Below are 21,029 nucleotides of genomic sequence, written 5' to 3' on the forward strand. Positions count from 1 at the left end.
TGTGAAAGTGAAAGTAAACTGTTGTGCGCGTCCTGGCGTCTCCTTGCACGCAGGAGAGCGTTACAAAAGGAAAAACTGTATTTGAAACATCCACATAATTGTAAGTAGTACCACAGTTGCACACATTTGTAAATAGTTTGCGAAATTGTTTTGTCAAATTGTTACACTGTTGAATGGAAATAAACGTATTTTGCAATCAAAAAACACTTTTTCATTGTTGGTGAAAGCGTTTTACAGAAGTAAAGCACTATTTAGGTGTTTGTGGCATCATTCATGGACAAAAAGAAGTGTACAATTCACTAGAGTGCATGAAATAACATCGTTTCACAAAAAGCAGTTTTTCTCCGTTTTTTGTTTCAAAACAGAGAATTTCGGTGAAAGTAACCATTTTCTATTGTTGATTACTGGAGAACGGAATAAGGTAGAAACAAACTTTTTTTTCTGATGAAAGCCAATCTTTCATTTGGTAGTATGTGTGTTTCCATAGTCCAAACACAACATTTTCTGTGGACCTTGAAAGATCACTCAAAATGCTTAAATCGGCTGGCAGTGGGGACAACCCGTTTCTGAAAACGTTTGGCAGTGAAAGAGTTAAATAACTTAATGAAGTCTTCCCATGCTTGTTTCTTGAAAATAGCGCAAGATGTTGTTTTTTTTCTTTACAAGAAAAATGATCAGCGTTGGCAGATCACCAACAAAAACGGCACAGTACATAGATATGATCTCAGCTACGTCAATTTGTTATTTGACGAATACCAGAAACGTCTTGCGCTGGCATAAAATGAAGGGAAAAAAAGGCGGAAAACAAAAGCAGCCATCTTGCTATATAGCATTTGGCAGTAAGCCTTGAAAGTAGGTTTGATGCTTACAAATTTGGGTCAAGGACTTGGGGAAAAATCAGCTAACAAAAATTGGTTGACACAAAATTTCTGCCACGAAATGGGGGCGGGGCAACTATCCAAGTACAGTAATTAATGGAATAATTGATTGGATAGTGAATTCTTAAAATATTTATTAATTATTATTAAGTCATTCACTCACAGCCATTTTCACTGAAGCAACCCCCTTCGCTCCCGTCTGCCTTACTGGATTTTGCAAGGCCCACAGAATATTGTGTTCTGTTGCTATAAAAACATGGAACCTACCAAAAGAAAGATTAGAGTCTGTTCTTTTATCAGGAAAGAAAAGTATATTTGTATCTGTTTCAGTTTTGCAGCAATTAGTATTAGAATATAGAATAAAGTTTCATCATTATTCACAAACCTGTTTAAAACAGTGTCGAAAATAGCTTCTTTTTTTTTTTAAACATGGCCCTGGTTGATCTCTTATACTCTGCTGCCATCTGCTGGCCGTTTTTTTTTCGTAATAACTACCATTGCTTTAAGCGACCTCTTCAGGTCAGTGGAGTGAAGGACAAAGTATTTAAAAACGTATTTAGACGTTTTGGGGTTTGAATGAGTTAAGATGGGGAAAACGAATGGAAAACCTTGGTATAGAAGAGAAGTGGTAGATTAACACTTTTTAATTAATGAAATGGCATTTTAAGTGGCATTTACTGGCGACCAAATGGACAAGTACTAAAAAATTAATAAAAATATGAAATTGCATTAAACAGAGCACTTAATTTCACTGTACAGAATCGCAATGAAAATGAAGCTATTCCGGTTTGTAATGTTCCACTCCTCTGGGACTATTCATATCAAAGCCTGTTGTTTTTAAATGACATCCGAAATAAGATGGCAAACGTCACAGTGGTACAAGTTTCCGTCTCACAGTCCTTCACAAACAAACTTTTAATTGCGACGCGTATACTCAGCTGCCAATCTATTTATATAAACATTTTATCCTAAGTCGCTTAGAACACGTTTGCGCCAAACAACAGGTGTAGCGTGCGGAGCCTCATTTGACTGCAAGCATGGAGCAAATGAAGAATGCAAAAGAGCATCGGTGGAACCATGGGAAATCCTATCCACAAGGTCAGAGGTGCCAAGCCAAGAGGGAAGCCAACCCATTATTGAACTTCCAATTCTATATACTCTAATTCCGTTGAGAACATGACCTTTGATTAAGCTCCTATTTTTGATGTGGTTGTTTTATTAAAATTCCTAATCCCACCGTAACGGGGGTGTTAATGTTTGACCGGAGACAGTTGCAGCTGATCCCTAGCGCCATCTAGTGGTGAACTAAAAATGTATTCATAAAATTCAAAAAAATGTTCATGTTCAATAGTATGCAAAAAAATATGTTAAGTTAAGTAATCACTAATTATCTTACTATAATACTTGGCTGTAGTCTGACTTTATTAGAGTTGCCATGTTTCGCCGCCACCTGCTACAAGATGCCCAAAGGACAATTTTGCGAATGTAGTTAGCCTGTGAGGTTCCTGCCTCGAGTGTCGGACCCGGAGCTTATTTTCCACAGGTAGTGCCTGCAGGTGGTCATCACTAACTCCCGTGATTCGGACCCGTCGCTTGTCACATTTGCTCTCGCAAGCTTTTCTAGCTTTTTTTTTTTTTTTTACTAGCTCTTTGACTGCCAAAAAGTTAAATAACGTTTAGTAAAATCCTATGGAGGAGTGCCAAAGACGTTAAAAGACGTTTGTTTCAAAACAGAGGTGAAACTAACCATTTTCTATTGTTGATTACTGAAAAACGGAATAAGGTAGAAACAAACTTTTTTTTCCTGATGAAAGATGAGAGTCCAATCTTTCATTTGGTAGTATGTGTGTTTCCATAGTCCAAACACATAATTTTCTGTGGACCTTGAAAGATCAGTCAAAATGCTTAAATCGACTGGCACCCACGGCATCCCTTTTCTGAAAACGTCTGGCAGTCAAAGAGCTAGCTCCTCCTGCTAGCTGCTCTTGTTAGCCACTCCAGCCTATGGCTCCGACTAACTAGCGCTAGCCGCTCTTGTTAGCTGCTCCGGCTAATTCCGGCTCGCTCGGTCTTTCGGCGTCGCTTACCAGGATTTACAACAGCTGTCAAATGACCTAAAAGTGGTACAATTTGGAGTTTAACCAAAGTTTTGTGGACAACTGTACTTCAAAAAGTGAACCACACGAGTTTTAGAGCCACTGATGGCAAAGTGCGATTATATCTGTACAAAACTTATTCAAACATAGTGTCTGGCTGCTGGCTGTATGAGTAATACAATTATAGCAATTAGTTCCACAAATAAATTTTCTAACAAGCAGATCTTAATGTAAATAAGCAGCCCAAAGGGCTTATGACAAGCATGAAAATGACCTGGAAACTTGCCAACAAATGTCACATTTTAATTTTACTGTATTTTACAGACCATAAATTTCAATTCCATCAGTACGCTGATGTAACCGCAGAGCTAGTACAGACATTTTACTGCCATGTAATTCCAGTAATACAAATAAAACACCACAAAGTGACAGCATATCTTAGATAGCACTTTCCCGTTCTCTCGCCAATCTCTGTCAGTGCTCTAGTGGAGTAGTTTTAAGGAAGTTGGAAGTCAATCTTAAACATTTCTTGACAATAATGTGTTATATGTGACCTTACTAGTCTAAAAATGACATTCTGATTAATATTACATTTGTGGAATATGAGTTACGCAGCAAAATCCAGCCATTTTTATCCATCTCAAGGGGCGGCCATTTTGCCACTTGCTGTCGACTGAAGATGACATCACAGTTGCTAAGGGCTCAGATAACAACCAATCAGAGCTCAGCTTTATAAAACAGGTGAGCTGTGATTGGTCGTTGCCTGAGCAACATTGACGTCATCTTCAGTCGTTCGCAAGTGGCAAAATGGCCGCCCCCTGAGATGGATAAAAACGGCTGGATTTTGCTTCATAACTCATATTCCACAAATGTAATATTAATCAGAATATCACGTTTAGACTAGTGGGGCTGCATTGAATATGTTATTGTCCAAAAAAATGTTTTGGGGTTGACATTACTTCTCATAAAAGTTTGTGATTGCAATTATACGTTCTGATTTTGTTTCAATCAATTAGAAGAACATTTGCCACCATTGCAGAATAGATTAACAATGATACCAACAAACATCTCATATCGTACATTATTTATGATCCGAAAATTGATATAATCACTTGTTGAACATCTACCATGATAATAAAACAACCTTAAAATAATTCGTTCTATTTTGCAATTCTTGGCATCTACGTTTCTCTTATCAACATGTTGGACTGATGATGCGTCCGCCTATGCTTGTGTCTTTTGTGTGCCCTTTTTATCGGAAATGTGTTTTGAGGAACCGGCCGACCAGCGAGAAAAGAAGCCAACTGGAGCAGAAAGTGCTGCTCCACCGGGGAGCTCAACACTACCAGAAAAACAGTCAGTACTCCATCTCTAAATTTACATATGCAGTCGTGCTATCAAGATAGCAAAAATTCCTACATACATACACACTTAGTATTTTTATGAATTTAACATAATATTGGGCATATTCAACATTCATTATTTTCATGCTGTACCACGTAATATACAGTGTCTTATATATAATATACAGTCTTAAATGAATGAGGCAATGCATCTCCTCATCTTGTGGCTACTCCATTTGTGCTAAAGTAACAGTTTAAAGGTTTAAAATGAAGCATGAATAAATAAATACATAAATAGGTGAGCCGGTGTTGTCAATATTTGCAATAAAGGTGCCGAAAGTGGTAGAACTGACTTTTGTCTTATTCATTTCTGATGCTTGAAGTACAGTCAGAAGTCAGTCTGTAATGAACCCAAAAATAATTTAGCGTAGCCTTGCAATAACCTCCATCCCTAAATGAACTCCGATAAGATCCTCATTGTCATTTGTCAACGCTTGAGCAACGAAGGGGACTAATAAAGTCCTTTTGACAGATCTACATCTATCATACCAAGGTGATGGGAGTTTATTGGAGAAACAAAATATGGGCCTGCCACCACCTCATATGATTTTATATTAATTACATCCAACAAAATCGTGTAATCTTAGTTCAATTAAGTCAAGTTCACATGTCAATATTACTTTCAAAGCCACCTCATGTCTTATCAACAGTAAGAAAAAATGAGAATTAATATCTGATTCAATGTACTTATTTTAAATGGTTGACCTTCAGTTGTTGATTTTACATATTGATACCAATATACATGTACAGTATACAGATAGTTCAAGGAGCCTGAATGCATGTAACTCCGCCTGATTATGATGCCTCTTGGGAATGTGTCACATTGACTTTCATCGACATCTCATGACTACATTGCAAGTTGCAACTGACCCAATCAAAATGAGATTAAGAGGGGGGGGGAAAGAGCGTGATAAAAGTCTATCAAAGGGCATCAATGTTGAGTCCCAAATTAAAAATTGACATTTATTCTCTTTCATATATAATATTGTTGACGTGTTTATTAAACTTTTACTATTAATCAATAACAACAACAGCAAAAAAACGTGCCATGTTTTTTTTTGTTTTGGTTTAATTTGTGTAGTATATATGCCAAGCCTGTAAGTGGCGCTGTAACATAAAGTCATCAAAACAGCGAAGAGGAAGTCCGACCGACACAAACAAACTCACAACAATGGCGCCGAACTTCGCGAAGAACGGGAAAATTGAGTCATTCACGTGGACTAACGACGAGGTCGAACTTCTGCTCCGGGTAATGCGTGACTTCAAAACGGCAAAACTGCGGGAGAATGTTGACTGGGAATCCTGGCCGTTAAAATATGCTGACGTAACGGACGCATTTCTGGCAAAATATCCGAGGCATTCGACGGGCCAGGATTTCCCTCACCACGCCAATGCCATAACGAAAGCACAGATCACCGCGAAGGTAAAAAACATCCGAGTAAAATACAAACAGGCGGTGCAGACTGGACGCCGACATGGCCATGGAAGCGCGGTGCTATTGTTTTTCGAGCTGTGTGAGGACATTTGGGGGAGGTCGCCTGGCACGTGTCTCATAGACGCTGGTGTCGACACGGGGGACATACAAGAAGAGGACGTAAAAGAAGACACAAAATTAGAAGACTTTAAAGAAGACGTCATAAATAAAGATGTCATAAATAAGGACATAAAAGAAGAGGACGTAAAAGAAGAAGACATAATAAAAGTAGAAGACATAAAAGAAGAACCGTCTTCTAGTTCATCTCCCACTTTGGAACTTTCTACAGATTCGCCACAATCCGTCGAAAGCAACGATATTCCTCCTCCTGCAGTTGTAAACCAACGCAGTGCCTTGCCTCGGGTAGGTTTACTCCGTAAAACAAACAGTTTTTTTCCGAAGAAGTTTTGTCTGTTTTTTGTTTTGTTTTTTTAACCAGTGGATATTTTGGCCGTAGCAGGTGCTGTGCCAAAGTAGTTAGTTACCTGCGGGGGGAAACTTGCATCCCCTGCCGCGTTTTTCAGTAAACCCATGAAGACACGTGTGTTTGTGTGTTTTAGAAACAAGGATATGTAACAAGTAAGATAATATTTAATCGCAGATAAACAAAAGAAATTCTGCAATGGACTTTAGGTGCGTTCAATAACCACGCACGCAGTAGGAAATCTCACAATACATCGAAAAAGCTGTGTAATGTTAATATGTTTTCGTTTTTTTTTCTCCACATGTTTGAAGTTTTTGAAAAATCGCCACTTTTATGTTGTAAAAGTGATGATATCCCGCGGCAGGTGATACACATTTATTTTTGGTGGGATAATTATTTTGGCACAACGCTTTTGCTAGCGCTATTTTGTCTTGAACGGCTCTGATTGGTCAATCGCCGAACTTTTCATTTTGTTTTGTCATCAAATATAGGCTACTATAACATAACTATAACCTTCAAGGCATGTAGGCTGTTGTAAAATAAATAAATAAAAATACCAACCTGGATTTGAACCCTGCACTTATTATGCTACAAGCTAGTACACATTCACTGGCACAGAATTTGTACAGCAAAGTAGCGCTAGGTGGTGAGGTTATTTTTAATTTTCTTTAGCATATAAGAGATGTTCCAAATTACAGCCTTTGCTTTTTTTATGTCATTCTACTACATTGTAATATCAATTTTGAATTTGATGAATTGTTCACCCTGATTACATTATTATTTTTTCCTTTCTCAAGGCAAACCCGAGCAACCGCCACAATAGCAAGCTGAAAAGAAAAAGTGAACTTGACCCTGAAGTGCTGGAAGACCTGCAACTAAAGAAGAGGATGTTGAAGCTAATCGAGGACTCGTCAAGACAGAGCGCAGACGCCATGCAGCAGATCACTGCAAACATTTCCCACTTGAACAACGCAATACAGGAAGGCTTTTCACTGCTGAGGCAATTATTAGCACAGTCTCACAGTAACAGCAACAGATCGTCCATGGATATGTCCCCGCGTGACACCAAACCTTGTATGTGCGCACACAATACATCAACAAACCATCAGCCACTGCAGCACAACTGCGTCAATGGGACCGACCATTGTTATTGTTGTCGGCGGTGTTAGCTAACCCTAACCCTGTGTCGGTGACTCAGGAAGATGCAAATTTGAAGTGAAGACGGGAATGCGACTACTTCATTTTATTCACTGACACTTAAAAAAAAAAAAAAAAGATACTTAATGTCACATTGCTCCCCTTTTGTTTCAGCCAATTAGCTCTCTCCACCCACTTGTCTTGTCCTGTTGTCCGTCTGTATTTTGTTCCAGTTTTGTTCTTAACTTGATAGTTGTTTTTTTTTTTACTCTGTTACCCTGTGCCCCCTCTCCCCCCTTTTTTTTTTTAAATAAAGACACTTTTGCATCCCTTGCCTTCTTGCATACTCTTGGGTCAGCCTTATGCCTGCACACCAGCCACGCAAAACCTCCAAATGTGACAGAAGTAACACTTTTTTTTTTTTTTTGAATGTGCCTTTGTTTTGAATTGCCTGGCCAAAAAGACTGATATTAATGGTATTGTTTATTCAAATATAATTAGACAAGTTTCAAAAGGAAAGCTGAGATTTATAGTCATTACACAATGGTGTTGAGATTGAGACATTTTTATGAGTGTATACAGTATATATATATTTTAGCAGAGCATAAATGTATTGTACATTATCACCCAGCATGGAAAATTCATCAGCACCCTTCTTATTAGCCCTTATAGCAGGTTGACATGCCATAATTGTAACAAAATGCCATTCATGACTGCTGTACATTTCACAAGTTTTACAGCGCATTAGTCTGTGTAAAGTGATCTTTAGCTCACACTGCTCAATCATTTTGCATACTTATATTTTTTAATTCTGGCATTATTTATTTAGTGCTCTTAAAAAGGGAAAAAATACGGACATTTTAATTATGTGTACGTTGCAATCTTGTGACCATTTTAGAACAAGTAAATAAATAAAAAAATGACGTTTAAAAATGTGCCTATCAACGTCACCTCCCAATTCTCGCGATACTGATCGTGGTCATGTGACGGTCCCGTGACTTGATGCGGAAGTAACACAAAACAAGGAAGGTTCGTTTGCAGGGTTTTCCTCTTCTTAAAAAAAATATTACCTCGTCGGGTATCCATAAAACAATGGACGGATCCATCAGCGCGTCATCGAACACCCTGGGCGGACCCCCGCCTCAATTTCGAACGTAAGAAAAGACGCTTTTTTTTTTTTGCCCCCTCTCGCATCCATTCCGTAGTCAGCTTATGTGTGCGTCTGCTGCCAGCCAGTGTGACAGCAAATGTATCAAGCGCAGGAGATGCCCCCGAAGGGAACAAAAGCTGATTTGTGCCCGCGCGTGTTTATGTGGCTTCCTTGCAGGAACGAAGGCTCCTTGGTTTCAGCCCTCAAGACATTGTTGTTCTTCACTATCCTCATGGTCACGCTACCGATTGGCTTATACTTCGCTTCAAAGGCTTACATATTTGAAGGTGAGATTTTGTGCAGCGACGTCTGGAGTTTGTTTTGCGACAGGCTGACTCCCTTCAGTGATTTATTTAAGTGGAAACATTACATACATTGCAGAACATATAAGAAATACTAAAATAGTTTGTGTGTTGCTGTATAAAATTCCTTGACACATCTCCATACCATAAAAGATCAAAACGAGTTGCAGCTAAGCAAGTTGACAAAGATATTTTTAATACTGTCAGAAAAGTATTAATTTAAAATGTTGCCAATTTTTACCATGATATAGAACTTAATACGGAAATATCATTTTTTTATATATATATAATTTTTTTTTTGTAATTTTATTTATTATTATTTTTTTAAATAATCTTCCCCTCTTTTTCCAGAATATTTTCCCCATTTTTTTCTTTAAATAAAATGTTTTATACAGTATATACGTTTTTTTTATTACGTTATTTTTGGGATACATACGTCTTAATGCAAAATTACCATCAACTATGCATTATATTATTGATATAGAAAAAGTGTTCATTCTCATAAATAAAAAATAAAAAATACAGAAAAAATAAATGTAAACATGTACTGTTTTTTTTTTACTATCACCGTGAATCAAAATGACAACAAAATATCAATTTTTTTATATATATAATTTTTTTTGTATTTTTTTTTTTAAATAATCTTCCCCTCTTTTTCCAGAATATTTTCCCCATTTTTTTCTTTAAATAAAATGTTTTATACAGTATATACGTTTTTTTTATTACGTTATTTTTGGGATACATACGTCTTAATGCAAAATTACCATCAACTATGCATTATATTATTGATATAGAAAAAGTGTTCATTCTCATAAATAAAAAATAAAAAATACAGAAAAAATAAATGTAAACATGTACTGTTTTTTTTTTTACTATCACCGTGAATCAAAATGACAACAAAATATCAATTTTTTTATATATATAATTTTTTTTGTATTTTTTTTTTTAAATAATCTTCCCCTCTTTTTCCAGAATATTTTCCCCATTTTTTTCTTTAAATAAAATGTTTTATACAGTATATACGTTTTTTTTATTACGTTATTTTTGGGATACATACGTCTTAATGCAAAATTACCATCAACTATGCATTATATTATTGATATAGAAAAAGTGTTCATTCTCATAATAAATAAAAAAATACAGAAAAAATAAATGACAACAATTAAATGTTTTCTGGGGAAAACATTTAATTTTGGAATTCCTCTTTAGAGAAGAATTTCTAAATCTTTTACACCAATTACCATCTCAAAAAATGCAGTATTATATAGTATAGTAGTATAGTATATATGCAGTATACAATACAGTAGCATAGTAAGGCAGAAATATTATTTTGGAAAAGTATGTGTAGTTTTATCATAAGACACTTAAATGATGCACCGTTTCATGCATTGATCTCCTCTGTGTCTTCTTCTCAGGCTCAATGAAGATGTCAAGCACGGATAGCTACTTCTACGCCGCCATCGTCGCCGTGCTGGCCGTGCACGTGGTCCTGGCCATGTTTGTTTACGTGGCCTGGAACGAAGGCACGCCCACAGGGAAGCCCAAAGACGATTAAGGAAGATCCAAGGAGATGCGCAAACCTTGGGAAGGGGGGGGTCGCCAGAACAGCCCCAAGCACCACGAGCGCTACCTCGCCTCGACACGTAACATCCGATGAGACGGTTCTGGTGTGTGTTGGGCTTGAATTTACTACATGGAGGCGGTTGGATGTCTCGCAAGCACCCTTTTGTCTTCTTTTAAGAGGGTAGTTTTTAGGAGGGTTTTTTTCTCTTTCATTTGTCGAACTGTCACAAGTCTGACATGTAGTAAAACATCTTCCCTTTTGCTTTGTTGAGCCGATGGATTCCAAAATCATTTGACCATCAACATTTCCATTTGCATACTTGTTCAATATTGTTGGGTTCAACGTATCACACGCAAGTAAGAAATTGCAAGTTGTCTTAGCATGCCACCATTTTTGTTTTGGTTCCGCTTCAGAGAAGTTCCGTGGCGCCTCCAACATCAAATTGTACAGCATTTTCGTACGGCTGTTATTTTGTGATACGTAGACGTCAGTGTGAAACCGATTGGCGAACTAGTTGAATAAACCTGTGAAGTTGAATGTGAACCTCTTTGTTTGATTATTTTTCACTAGCTATTCATTTGTTCTGGTGGATTATCTTCATAAATGTGTCTTTATTGTTGTAAAAAAACAACAACTATGCTAGTCACATAAAGCAGTAACTTTATTTTGAGGGTTCATTTCTGTCATTTGACACCGCCATGAAGTTAACCTAAAACAGGGTTGTTAGTAGAAGTTATGACAGTCTTCACCTATTTATACAGGCAAACTTTTAAAAATCTGTAAAATGTGCTTGATTTAGTTTTTTAAAACTGGTATTTATAGTTTAAACTATTACAGTGGAACCTCGCAGTTTGAACGTCTCGTAACTCGTACAAATCGGACTTCTACAAAAAAATCATAAGTAAAAAAATGACATCGGAGTTTGAACGCCCAAGCAAAGCAAGCTAGCCGAACGTACCTTGAAAACGGGCAGCCGAGTGAAGCCGAGCGAATCCGAGCAATGCCGAATGCTCACGTTGCGGTTGTTGAGACGACGCACTGCTCATTTCCAGTCAGATCGTGAGAGGTGCTCCATACTTGAGTGCTTTTGGATTTTTCCACGACAATTTTCTTCGCCATGGGCTCAAAAAAAAAGATAACAGTGCCAGTGGCGGCAAAAAAACAAAACAAACAGTGCTACGAACCACAGTGGAATTAGGAAGGAGATTATCGCGCCGTTGTAACTACCGTGACTACTTTTTTAAATACTGGCACGAGGACCCCCCCTTAGCTGTTCAACAATGCGCCTGACGTCAAACAACGCACGCAAGGACCGTTTAGTAGTCTAACAATATGCCCAAAATAAAATACACAAACTCCGCAGTCAACTATAGCAAGCATTAACATGGCATTTATCATACACTGATGCCATCACACCACAACAAAAAAGGTAAGGTATTTTTTTTTATTGTTTAAATACTGTACAGGGTGTAAATGTAAAAAAAAAACATAAAAAGAAATTAAAGTATGAATTTTCTGTTTTTGGAGCTTGGGAACGGATTAAATGCATTTACATTATTTCCTATGGGAAGAAATTGTTTCGGAGGTTGAACAATTCAGACTTTGAACACTTCGCAGGACGAATTATGTTTAAACTCCGAGGTATCACTGTACATAAAATTATATTTGGGAAAACAATGTCAGGGGCGTAAATAACTTGTGGTTTTTCGCTATTTTTAAACATAGTGTCATAAAATGCATTTTTATTTTTTCCCAATCTGGCATATTTATAGTATAAACTATTAACATAAAGTTATATTTGGAAAAACAGTGCCAGGGGTGTAAATAACTTCTTATTCCCCGTGACAAACTACATTTAACCCCAAATTGATGCCTGGAACTCTGCAGTTGAGTAAATAAACAACCCAGTCAGTTTAAGGAATTATGTAAAAAAATATTTTGAAACGAAAGTTAACGTTTGTAACTGAGGTTCTCATTTCTATGAGTCCTGAACGACCGCCAGAGGCGGTAGCGCGGAAAAAGCCTTTGCGCACGCGCAGACGAGAAGAGACACGTCACGAATGACCCTGCATGCAAGTTCTAGGGCTGAACGATAACAATAAATACAGTAAACAAAATTCCCTGATAAAAAAACAACAAAATATGTGTACACAACTGTGAATAGTTGTCATTATGTGTTAATCAGATTTTTTTTTTTTTAAATGTACTTAATTCCAAAGCAATTTTACAAAATGTAACGCGCAGTCTGAGAGGCAACGAAGGAAAACCCTTACACAAAAAGAATTTATTGTGAATTTATGATTATGTATTTTGTTAAGTGTGACCAAACGGAACGTTAAAATGTATTACCCCAATTATTTTTGGATCGTGCTAGAAAATATGGTCCCAAAAAATCAATTCGACAGTCGCAAGCAGATGCACTTTCAAGTGTGTTCCGCCTCTCACATGGTGGCAGCAAACAACAGTTAATGAACATTTTCTGCTTGATAAAGCATGTCTGCAGCTGCTTCTTTCTTTCTCCACTCTGCAAATGTAGTTTTTTGGTCATGAAGTTGCGGAGGGCGTGGAAGTGTTGGCGATGAAGACCCGTTTAGTCAGCACACATCACGAGGTCCAAACGCAGGCCCTAAAATGAACAACACACTTCTCAAGTCAATGATTTAAATAAACCCTTCAGTTGTTCGTGATGTTTTTTAATCCGGTGTTTTATATGCGTTTGTTGTGACTGAACAGATGAGGAAGTCACTTTGGAATTTAGCAACAATATCTGCTCTGTGCGCGCTTGGGGAAATTGAAGTTCTCGTAGTGGCCAGCAGATGGCAGGGCGGCAGCATAGCTGATGACAATGCATCCCTAGGTAAGGTAGTGTAATGTATTGTATTCAACTAAATACCAACAATAAGATGTTATTTCCCATGAAATTCTCTCCAGGTGTTTCTTAGAGTTAAGAACAGAATCAGTGAGGTGTCCCCGCCTGGGCACATTTTTAGTAAGCACTTCATGAATTAGTAATTCATATTAAACATTTCTCACTTGTGGTTAATGGCATTATTAGCGCGGAAGGCGTAAAATGTTTTGTTTTTGGTGAGGAAAGAAAAGTCAGATTTTTTAAAAAAAAAAAAAGAGTCTAATAGTATAATTCCTGGCCACATGATTAGGTACACCATCATTCTAACAAAATATCCAATACATTTGCAAAACGATATTATGAAAGTTGACTTTACTAGTTTCTACTGTAAAATGTATGAAGCCATAAGTTACAAATAATGCTCCCACTTTGTTTCTCCCCCTGCTTTGATTTTCCTTTCTTCGACAAATCAAATGCCATATGAGCCCAAAATGTGTTTCTTATTGAATAAGTGGAACAAGAAAAAAATACATGCATACGCCACGGCATCTAAAATCTAATGATGTGTTGTTTGTTTGTATTATGTTTATATTAGGACAAACACGCATTTCCTCTTCTCTTGACAAGTGTTAACGCGAATATTATTATCACACCCGTCAGAATCTCTGTCGTCATGAACATGCTATGTTGTTAACTCATTTACAAGTTAGTTCTTTTTTCTTTTTTTAATACCAGAGGCACCGACATGATATCCTGGATACAACAATAAACAATAAAGTGTCTTTGCAGTTTGTGGGTGTAAAAACATCACACCATTATTAGTGGAGAACAAATCTGTTTTTTACAATTCGTGAATGACACCTATTTTTTCAACCGCAATTAAATAAGTAATAAATTCTGAACATCATCAGATTTATAAAATGACAAAAATCACGTGTTGGTGGCCAACACTTTTAATCATGTCTGCTGTAGTAACAAGACTGACCTGTGAGAGGCAGCGTAGTGCCACAGTACATCCAGTCTGCTGGAAAATACAAAAAAAAAAAAAACTGTAGAAGAAGCTGAAGAAGCTAGGCTAAATTTTAGCTTATCTAGTAGCGGTTGACGACTCTTCTTCTTTTCAGTTTTATTGTGTACAGTATAATGACTTGAGGGCAGTGATTCTCAAAGTGTGGTACACAAAATAAACTGTACATAATGTTACAGTTGCTTAAACTTTTAAAAAAAATTTTTTTAATCCAGTACATTTGTTTAGTACTGTTGAACTGAATTTAACTTAAGCGCAGACATTTGCGTTTACTCTTTTATAACAGCCCAAGTTCTATTCATTTAGGTACTTTTTTAAATTGACATTTTATGTGCAATACATTTGAATAAAACACGTCGGTAGATTCAGTTGTCTAATGCCGAGAAAACTGTCCAGCATTTTGTTACAGTGGTTTACAATAATACCAAATACTAGAACTCAAACTTGCACGCAAAATCTCCATTTGTCATCTGTGCTAACTTCAACGAATGATGTTCGAATCAATTTGCATCTTGTGCTTTTCCGAAAACTCACTCTTAACACACATCACGCCACGGGATAATTGCACGCGAAAATATGTGAATTAAGCCTTTGCTGACTTTTATCAGGAGGGAAGCGAAATGCTCAAATAAGTGGAAAGTTTAAGACAGCTTTATTTACATGTTTCTTTTTTCCTTTTTTTTTTTTTTTTTAAAGATGAGTGTCACCAAGAAGCTACTTTACAGCAATCAAAAAACAAACTGAAATACGGACAATTCTACTTTGGATGATGTTTTTGCCGGGTGATGAAATAATGACACAATACAAACATGGAAACTCCTGAGACGAACGCAATCTCTACTGAGGCACGACCTGGAATTAGATACAGTGTTTCGACCAGTGCCAGTTATTTCACAACATTACACTTGACAACTATGCTGAATGCTGACACTTGGAAAAGGTTCACCCTGTCTTGCTTCATCAAGAGTGCAAGTCAGAAATAAACATGTGGAATTAGTAAAGGGAATTTTTTTTTAACATGGAGTTTAACAAAATTCGATTAAAAAACCTGAGCAAACCTCTACTTCGCTGTATTAATGTGCAGTTGAAGAGATCTCAGTCAGTGGCAGAAAGTGTTCACAAATCAGTTAAAGACCCTGTAAAGTGAATTCAGAGATTAATTTGAAGATAACTGCTTAAAAGTTGTACAGACTGACAACTAGGCAGTACCAAATTGTGCTGATAAACAACGGTAACAGGTTTTCACCATTATCTGGCACAAGCGCGACATGCAGTTAGCTGGCCGGCTATGCATACACCTCAAACATGCATCTTCCCTTTGGATAGTCTGCAGGCATGGCAAAATTAGAGCGTCTCATTGTTGGCTGTGAGTGTGCGCACTTCACCTAATAAAAGGCGGGAGTGAGGAGAGAGGAGATGCTTTTTTAAAAAAGTCTGACTTGACAGAAAGTGTATGAACTGGGGATTTGACTGGTAAGGGCTTTTTAGAGTGCCTCGTTGTCGGTCTTAATCATGGTGAGAAGGAGGACGAGTGTTGGGCACTTGCGATCTCGCTTTGGAAAGTCAAACTAACTAAAAATATTTTTTGTGAGTGTGAGTGTGTATTTTGGATACCACTACAGAAAGATCATGGTAAAAAAAAAAAAAAATTACAGCAACATAGGAAAGTGTTTTTTGTTGTAAGTCCACTAGATGACGGAACACTATATTTAACTATGTAAACTTGAAAGAAGTAGAATGAAAACAGGAAGTATTTCAAGCTCAGCCTAATTTTTGCTAAAGAGTTTAGGCTAGGAAGAGATACAACGTCTCAATCCTCTTCCATCCTGTGTTTTATGACTTCAGAACGTGATGGCTGTAGGTTCATTTTCTAATGTACATCATGAATATTGTGAGATAAGTTAAATTTGCTAGTTTGGAATTGTTTACTAACACATGGAGGAATTGGTACACTGTGTATTTTTTTTGTCTTATCCATTGCTCTGGCTCTTTCTCAATATATATATATATATATATATATATATATATATATATATATATATATATACATAGTATAAAAATGTGTCATTTTAAAGTGTATTTAAATACCTTAGAAAAAAAAAAGTGCCATAAATACAACCCTGTGATGGCGCGGGGCGTACTTTGTGTGTGTATTACCATTAAGTGCACCAATACTTTCTTTATTAATAAGTGGTTAATTTCTCATTCTTGGAAGGAATCACTTAAAAAAAAATGATGAATGAATGAATTTCTATGGAGAAATTACTGTGAAATTAGAACAGCACTAAGGACAGCCAACACTGTGTTGCCTCCAAAAAGTGGACCATGTGCCATTTCCTGCATCTATTGTGAACAAAATGTTTCACAAAATCAACTTTGTGGACCATGAAAGTCTTACTTGGAATGAGTCAAACCTGCATTACGAATACATTTTTCCAAAGAGCCTTGCCGGCAATGTCTCATATCTTCAGATCATCTATTCTAGTCTTGTTGTTGCTGTACTTGGCACTGCGGCCCTGCCTGCTCTGCGTGGGTGACCCGGGGGCGGATCCTCGCTTCTTCCCTTTCAGGTCACATTCCTCCAGCTTGCTGCCGCTCCTTTCCACCGCCAAGTTGTCCTTATTCTGTTTGTAGGCCGGGTGAAAGGATGAGTCTGGGGCGGCGGCGGACAGAGTCGAGGCGAGGTTGTAGCTGGGAGGTCGATGCTCGTGGAAGTATTCGTCATACGTCGGGCCGTACGGCGCTTCCGTGTCGCTGTGCGCCTTGGACATGACTTCGGGTGACCGGTTGCCTCTCCTGAAGGTGATGCCCTGGCGGCACTTGGTGAAGCCCAGGTGGTAGATCTCAATCAGGTTGAGGAAGAGGGAAACGCTGGCCACGCCCAGCATGAAAATGATGAAGATGGTTTTCTCGGTGGGGCGGGAGATGTAGCAGTTGACCACGTTGGGGCACGGCGGCCTGTCGCACGTGTACATGGGCTTCAGGTCAAAGCCATACAACAGGTACTGGGCGACGATGAAGCCCACCTCAAAGAGGGTTTTAAAAATGACATTAAAAACATACGTGCGCAAGAGCTCCCCCTGCAGGCGCACGTGTCCTGTCTCGTCTCTCATCAGGGCCTTTTTATGCTTGAGGGCATCCGCCACGAGGGCCGGCTTGTCTGGCGGCTGAGTCTTCTCTTTCTCCTTTTGCTTCTCCTCCATGCGCACCAGATGCAGGATGTGGCCCAGGTAGATGAGCGTGGGCGTGGACACGAAGATGATCTGCAGCACCCAGAAGCGAACGTGGGAGATGGGGAAAGTGCTGTCGTAGCACACGTTCTCGCAACCGGGCTGCTTGGTGTCGCAGGTGAAGCCCGACTGCTCGTCGCCCCACACCTTCTCCGTGGCGGCGCTCAGGATCAGGATGCGGAAGATGAACAGGACCGTGAGCCACACCTTGCCCACTACAGTGGAGTGCTCCTGGGCGTTTTCCAGGAGCTTCCCCAGCAGGTTCCAGTCCCCCATGGTCTTTGTGAGCACACAGCTGGGACTGGAGGGAGTGGGAAAAGGCTGTTCAGTACAAAATTAAATGTATTTTTAGTGTATCTGACTACAACTTCAACATTTACAAATCAAAGTGGATATTCAAAATGGTTGAATACTACCACAATTAACTCATTTTTATTAATAGTTGTATTTTTCCATTAATACCACACCTATATGCGTAAAATTTACACGTATAATAAATTTTATCCTTAACGAGTTTTTATGGTCCCACTCTAAACAGAGTAAAATTTACACTTGGAAGACAGGCAAATATTCAGAGTAAATTTTACTCTAAGTATTTTTAGTGTGTACAAGAGAATTTGCCTACCCCATGAAAACAAATATATTTCACAAAAGGTTTTTCACGCGGAAATTCTAAGTAAATTTTGCAAGGAGAGATTTTGATGAAATGTGTGTTCGTATATCGCTCATCTGCTGGAATCTTCATACCTCCATCGTTTTTGGTCTCCTTTTGGATATTAGCAAACAGTAGCAGTGGCATAGTGAAAGAGGATTAAAAGTATTTGTCCTCTTTGCGTGTTCCAAAATTTGAAGACAGATTTAATGTAAGAAAAAACACCTTTGCAAAAATGATTTTTTAATCTAACAGAGATCTCTGGACATTTAACAGCCTCTAATGCATCACTTAAACAGGTGGGATTCAGAGCGTCGAATGTAGCTCTTCCGCGTGTACAATGGCTTCTTATAGTTAAAAGACCTCCTCTCTTTCATTTGTAGACAAAACATATCTCTGGGTACTTTTCCATGAGCAGTAGCGAAAACAGAGTCAGGAGTGCGTGCTCGAAACAGATTCTGTTCTCAAGGACCAAATGTGTTTTCGCACAAAGCGCTGAGAAGGAACTTTTTTAGACTAAATAGTATGTCCCAGCTTAAGGTCAGATTATACCGAAATCAACACCATCTGCTCTGCACAGGACACAAAACATCTCGACAAGGTTAATATAAAGAATTAAAATGTTAATAAAGTATAACAATGGTTAATATATGAAATGAAGAATTAAAAATGTTATAATATCTATCAATAGCTCAGGTGGTAGAGTGGCAGTCTCCCAAGCTGAAGGTTGTGAGTTATTTTCTCAACACTTGTGTAACTTTTTTTAAATGAACTAATGTACTAAAAAAAAATCTTCTAAAATGTACCTAGAATTTCTGGAGAAAAAAAAACTTTACTATGTTTTTGTAATGGGATACGCCAATTCTATTGTACACATTAAAAAGACTGAGTAAAATTTACTCTGAATATTTTACTCTTTCGGGTGGGACCAAGTTGACTCCGTTTAGAGGAAAATTTACTCTACAGAATTTGCTGTGTACAACTATTACAACCAATATTAGGACTACTCCTAGACTTACTACTACTACTAATAACTTATACGTTACAATTATTATAGTTCACATAAGTAAACATTATGTACTCCAATAACTACACTAAAAATACTTTAAATTACAATTTTACTCTAAAAAGATTATATTCGGTCCCACTCTAAACAGAGTAAATGGTTACACCTGGAAGAGAGTAAAATACTAAAAAAACAAAAACAAAACCCCCCACCAACAACAATAAAATGCTCAAGGGTTGAGGAACGATACCACAACCTTCAGCATGGAAGACAGCCACTCTATGCTAGACCAATCGTTAGCTAAAATATTGCTGATTTGTCCCAAAGGAGATCAAAAATGGAGGCATACGAGCATTCCACCTGACACGTTGTTGAATATTTTACGAGTATTAAGTTTATACTAGGACCAAATATAGTCTTCTTCAGAGTAAAATGTACTCAACAAAATTTACTATGTACTACTACGAACAATACTCATAGTATTAGCATAAGTAGCTACTACTACTACTACTAATAAGGGAGGATTACTGTTAGTTTGGCCAGATAGTTCCCAAGCACTCAGCCAGTGGGCGTGTCCATCTTACGTCCACCATTTTGTACAGTCTTTCGCGGTTTCAAACCGAGGCAAAATGATAAGACAACGCCCTTCAAAGGGCAGTATTGAGCACGCAAAAGTCAAAGTTGTACAGGGAAAGCCTACAGGAATGTCCATAAAGGCACGTTCGAATGGATGAATTTAGTGTGTAACAACACGCACAAAGCCCTGACCTCAACCCTGCTTCTCTGGCTGAATGAACAAAAAAAAATCCCACAGATACTCTCCAACATCTTGTCAAAATTGGTCCCAGAAGAGTGGAATCTACGAAAGTGAGATTAACTCCATATTTTTGCTCCATTTCAAAGTCCTGTTGTAATGACGACATGTCCAAATCTTTTTGTCTATATAGTGTACATTACATGACTAAAATAACACAAACTAACACTTACGGGAAGTATCCTCCACCTCCTCTAAAATGCCTTACCAAGTCCAGCAGAGTGAAATGAGTCTCAAGAGTCGGGTTGTTCAAACAAGTGTACAACTTGGCGGGCTACCCGTTCTATTCCACCTAGACCACAACAGGATTATATTTACTTTAAGAGGGTATATATTTGGCATGTGCAGAACGGGGAAGGCAGCTTCCAGTCATGATCCTGCAAGTCGTGGCCCCCGTGGCCCCAGCAGTGGCAACGTGATCGGCGCTCTGAGTGAAAGGGAACACCAGCTAGACGAGGTTGAAGTTCATAACGGGACCACGGAAGTAATGTCGGCACCTAGAAAGCATCGGGCAATAATGGGGTGGTCCATTCAATATTCAAACAAGTCATTATTGAACCATTCACCCACCTTGTCACCTTCTACATCCCTTGTACTGAACTCCTATGTGTCTTTGAGGGTCCATGAGGCCGCCCGCCGCGCCGACGTGATCTTGGGGGGGCCTCTCAGCAATGCCCTTGAATGGACAGGAAAAGTAGACTTCTACCAGCCACAGCGTCAGTTTAAGTTCCGCACAGACCGGCTCAGGCGGGCAGGTTCCAGAACGCCACCGGTCGAGGTTCTTCCACTGACCACAACACACTAATAGACAAACTCTCAACCATGTCCAGCCTGCCCCTCCCCCCCGCCGCGGTTAAATTTGGCCCAGTGTTACTCGAATGTAAACTATTACAGCCTGTCCACTTGGTTGTTTGCGTGAGTGACAGGGCAGCTGTCCAATGAGGCGCTCGACTGCAGTTTGTTCCGGCCACAAGTGGTCCTGGTGGCTAAATATAGTGCAGGGGTCTCTACTATCATTGGGTGG

The 21,029-nt window shown here is 38.5% G+C and overlaps 3 protein-coding genes across 4 annotated transcripts; 2 read left to right on the forward strand and 1 right to left on the reverse strand.

Moving 5' to 3' along the window:
• The first annotated feature begins 5,511 nt into the window (after nt 1-5,511).
• Nucleotides 5,512-7,746, forward strand: LOC144058978 (uncharacterized). Its single transcript, XM_077577711.1, has 2 exons — nt 5,512-6,214; nt 7,073-7,746. Exons 1-2 carry the CDS (start codon nt 5,549-5,551, stop codon nt 7,442-7,444), a joined length of 1,038 nt encoding a protein of 345 aa, XP_077433837.1. The 5' UTR covers nt 5,512-5,548; the 3' UTR covers nt 7,445-7,746.
• A 627-nt stretch (nt 7,747-8,373) lies between these two features.
• vma21 (vacuolar ATPase assembly factor VMA21) lies at nt 8,374-10,971 on the forward strand. The gene is made up of 3 exons (XM_077577712.1): nt 8,374-8,566; nt 8,740-8,849; nt 10,280-10,971. Exons 1-3 carry the CDS (start codon nt 8,505-8,507, stop codon nt 10,417-10,419), a joined length of 312 nt encoding a protein of 103 aa, XP_077433838.1. The 5' UTR covers nt 8,374-8,504; the 3' UTR covers nt 10,420-10,971.
• A 5,418-nt stretch (nt 10,972-16,389) lies between these two features.
• LOC144058977 (gap junction alpha-3 protein-like) lies at nt 16,390-20,772 on the reverse strand. Of its 2 annotated transcripts, XM_077577710.1 has the most exons (4): nt 20,576-20,772; nt 20,214-20,502; nt 17,367-17,834; nt 16,390-17,261 (listed from the first exon to the last, which is right to left on the reverse strand). In XM_077577710.1, the coding sequence occupies exons 3-4, from the start codon at nt 17,807-17,809 to the stop codon at nt 16,763-16,765; spliced, it is 942 nt and encodes a 313-aa protein (XP_077433836.1). In that variant the 5' UTR covers nt 17,810-17,834; nt 20,214-20,502; nt 20,576-20,772; the 3' UTR covers nt 16,390-16,762. The 2 variants fall into 2 exon arrangements, with proteins under 2 accessions (XP_077433836.1, XP_077433835.1); XM_077577709.1 differs by having other exon boundaries at nt 16,390-17,834.
• Nucleotides 20,773-21,029: the final 257 nt, after the last annotated feature.

Source organism: Vanacampus margaritifer, chromosome 10 (assembly GCF_051991255.1).
Source record: "Vanacampus margaritifer isolate UIUO_Vmar chromosome 10, RoL_Vmar_1.0, whole genome shotgun sequence".
Taxonomy (NCBI): domain Eukaryota; kingdom Metazoa; phylum Chordata; class Actinopteri; order Syngnathiformes; family Syngnathidae; genus Vanacampus; species Vanacampus margaritifer.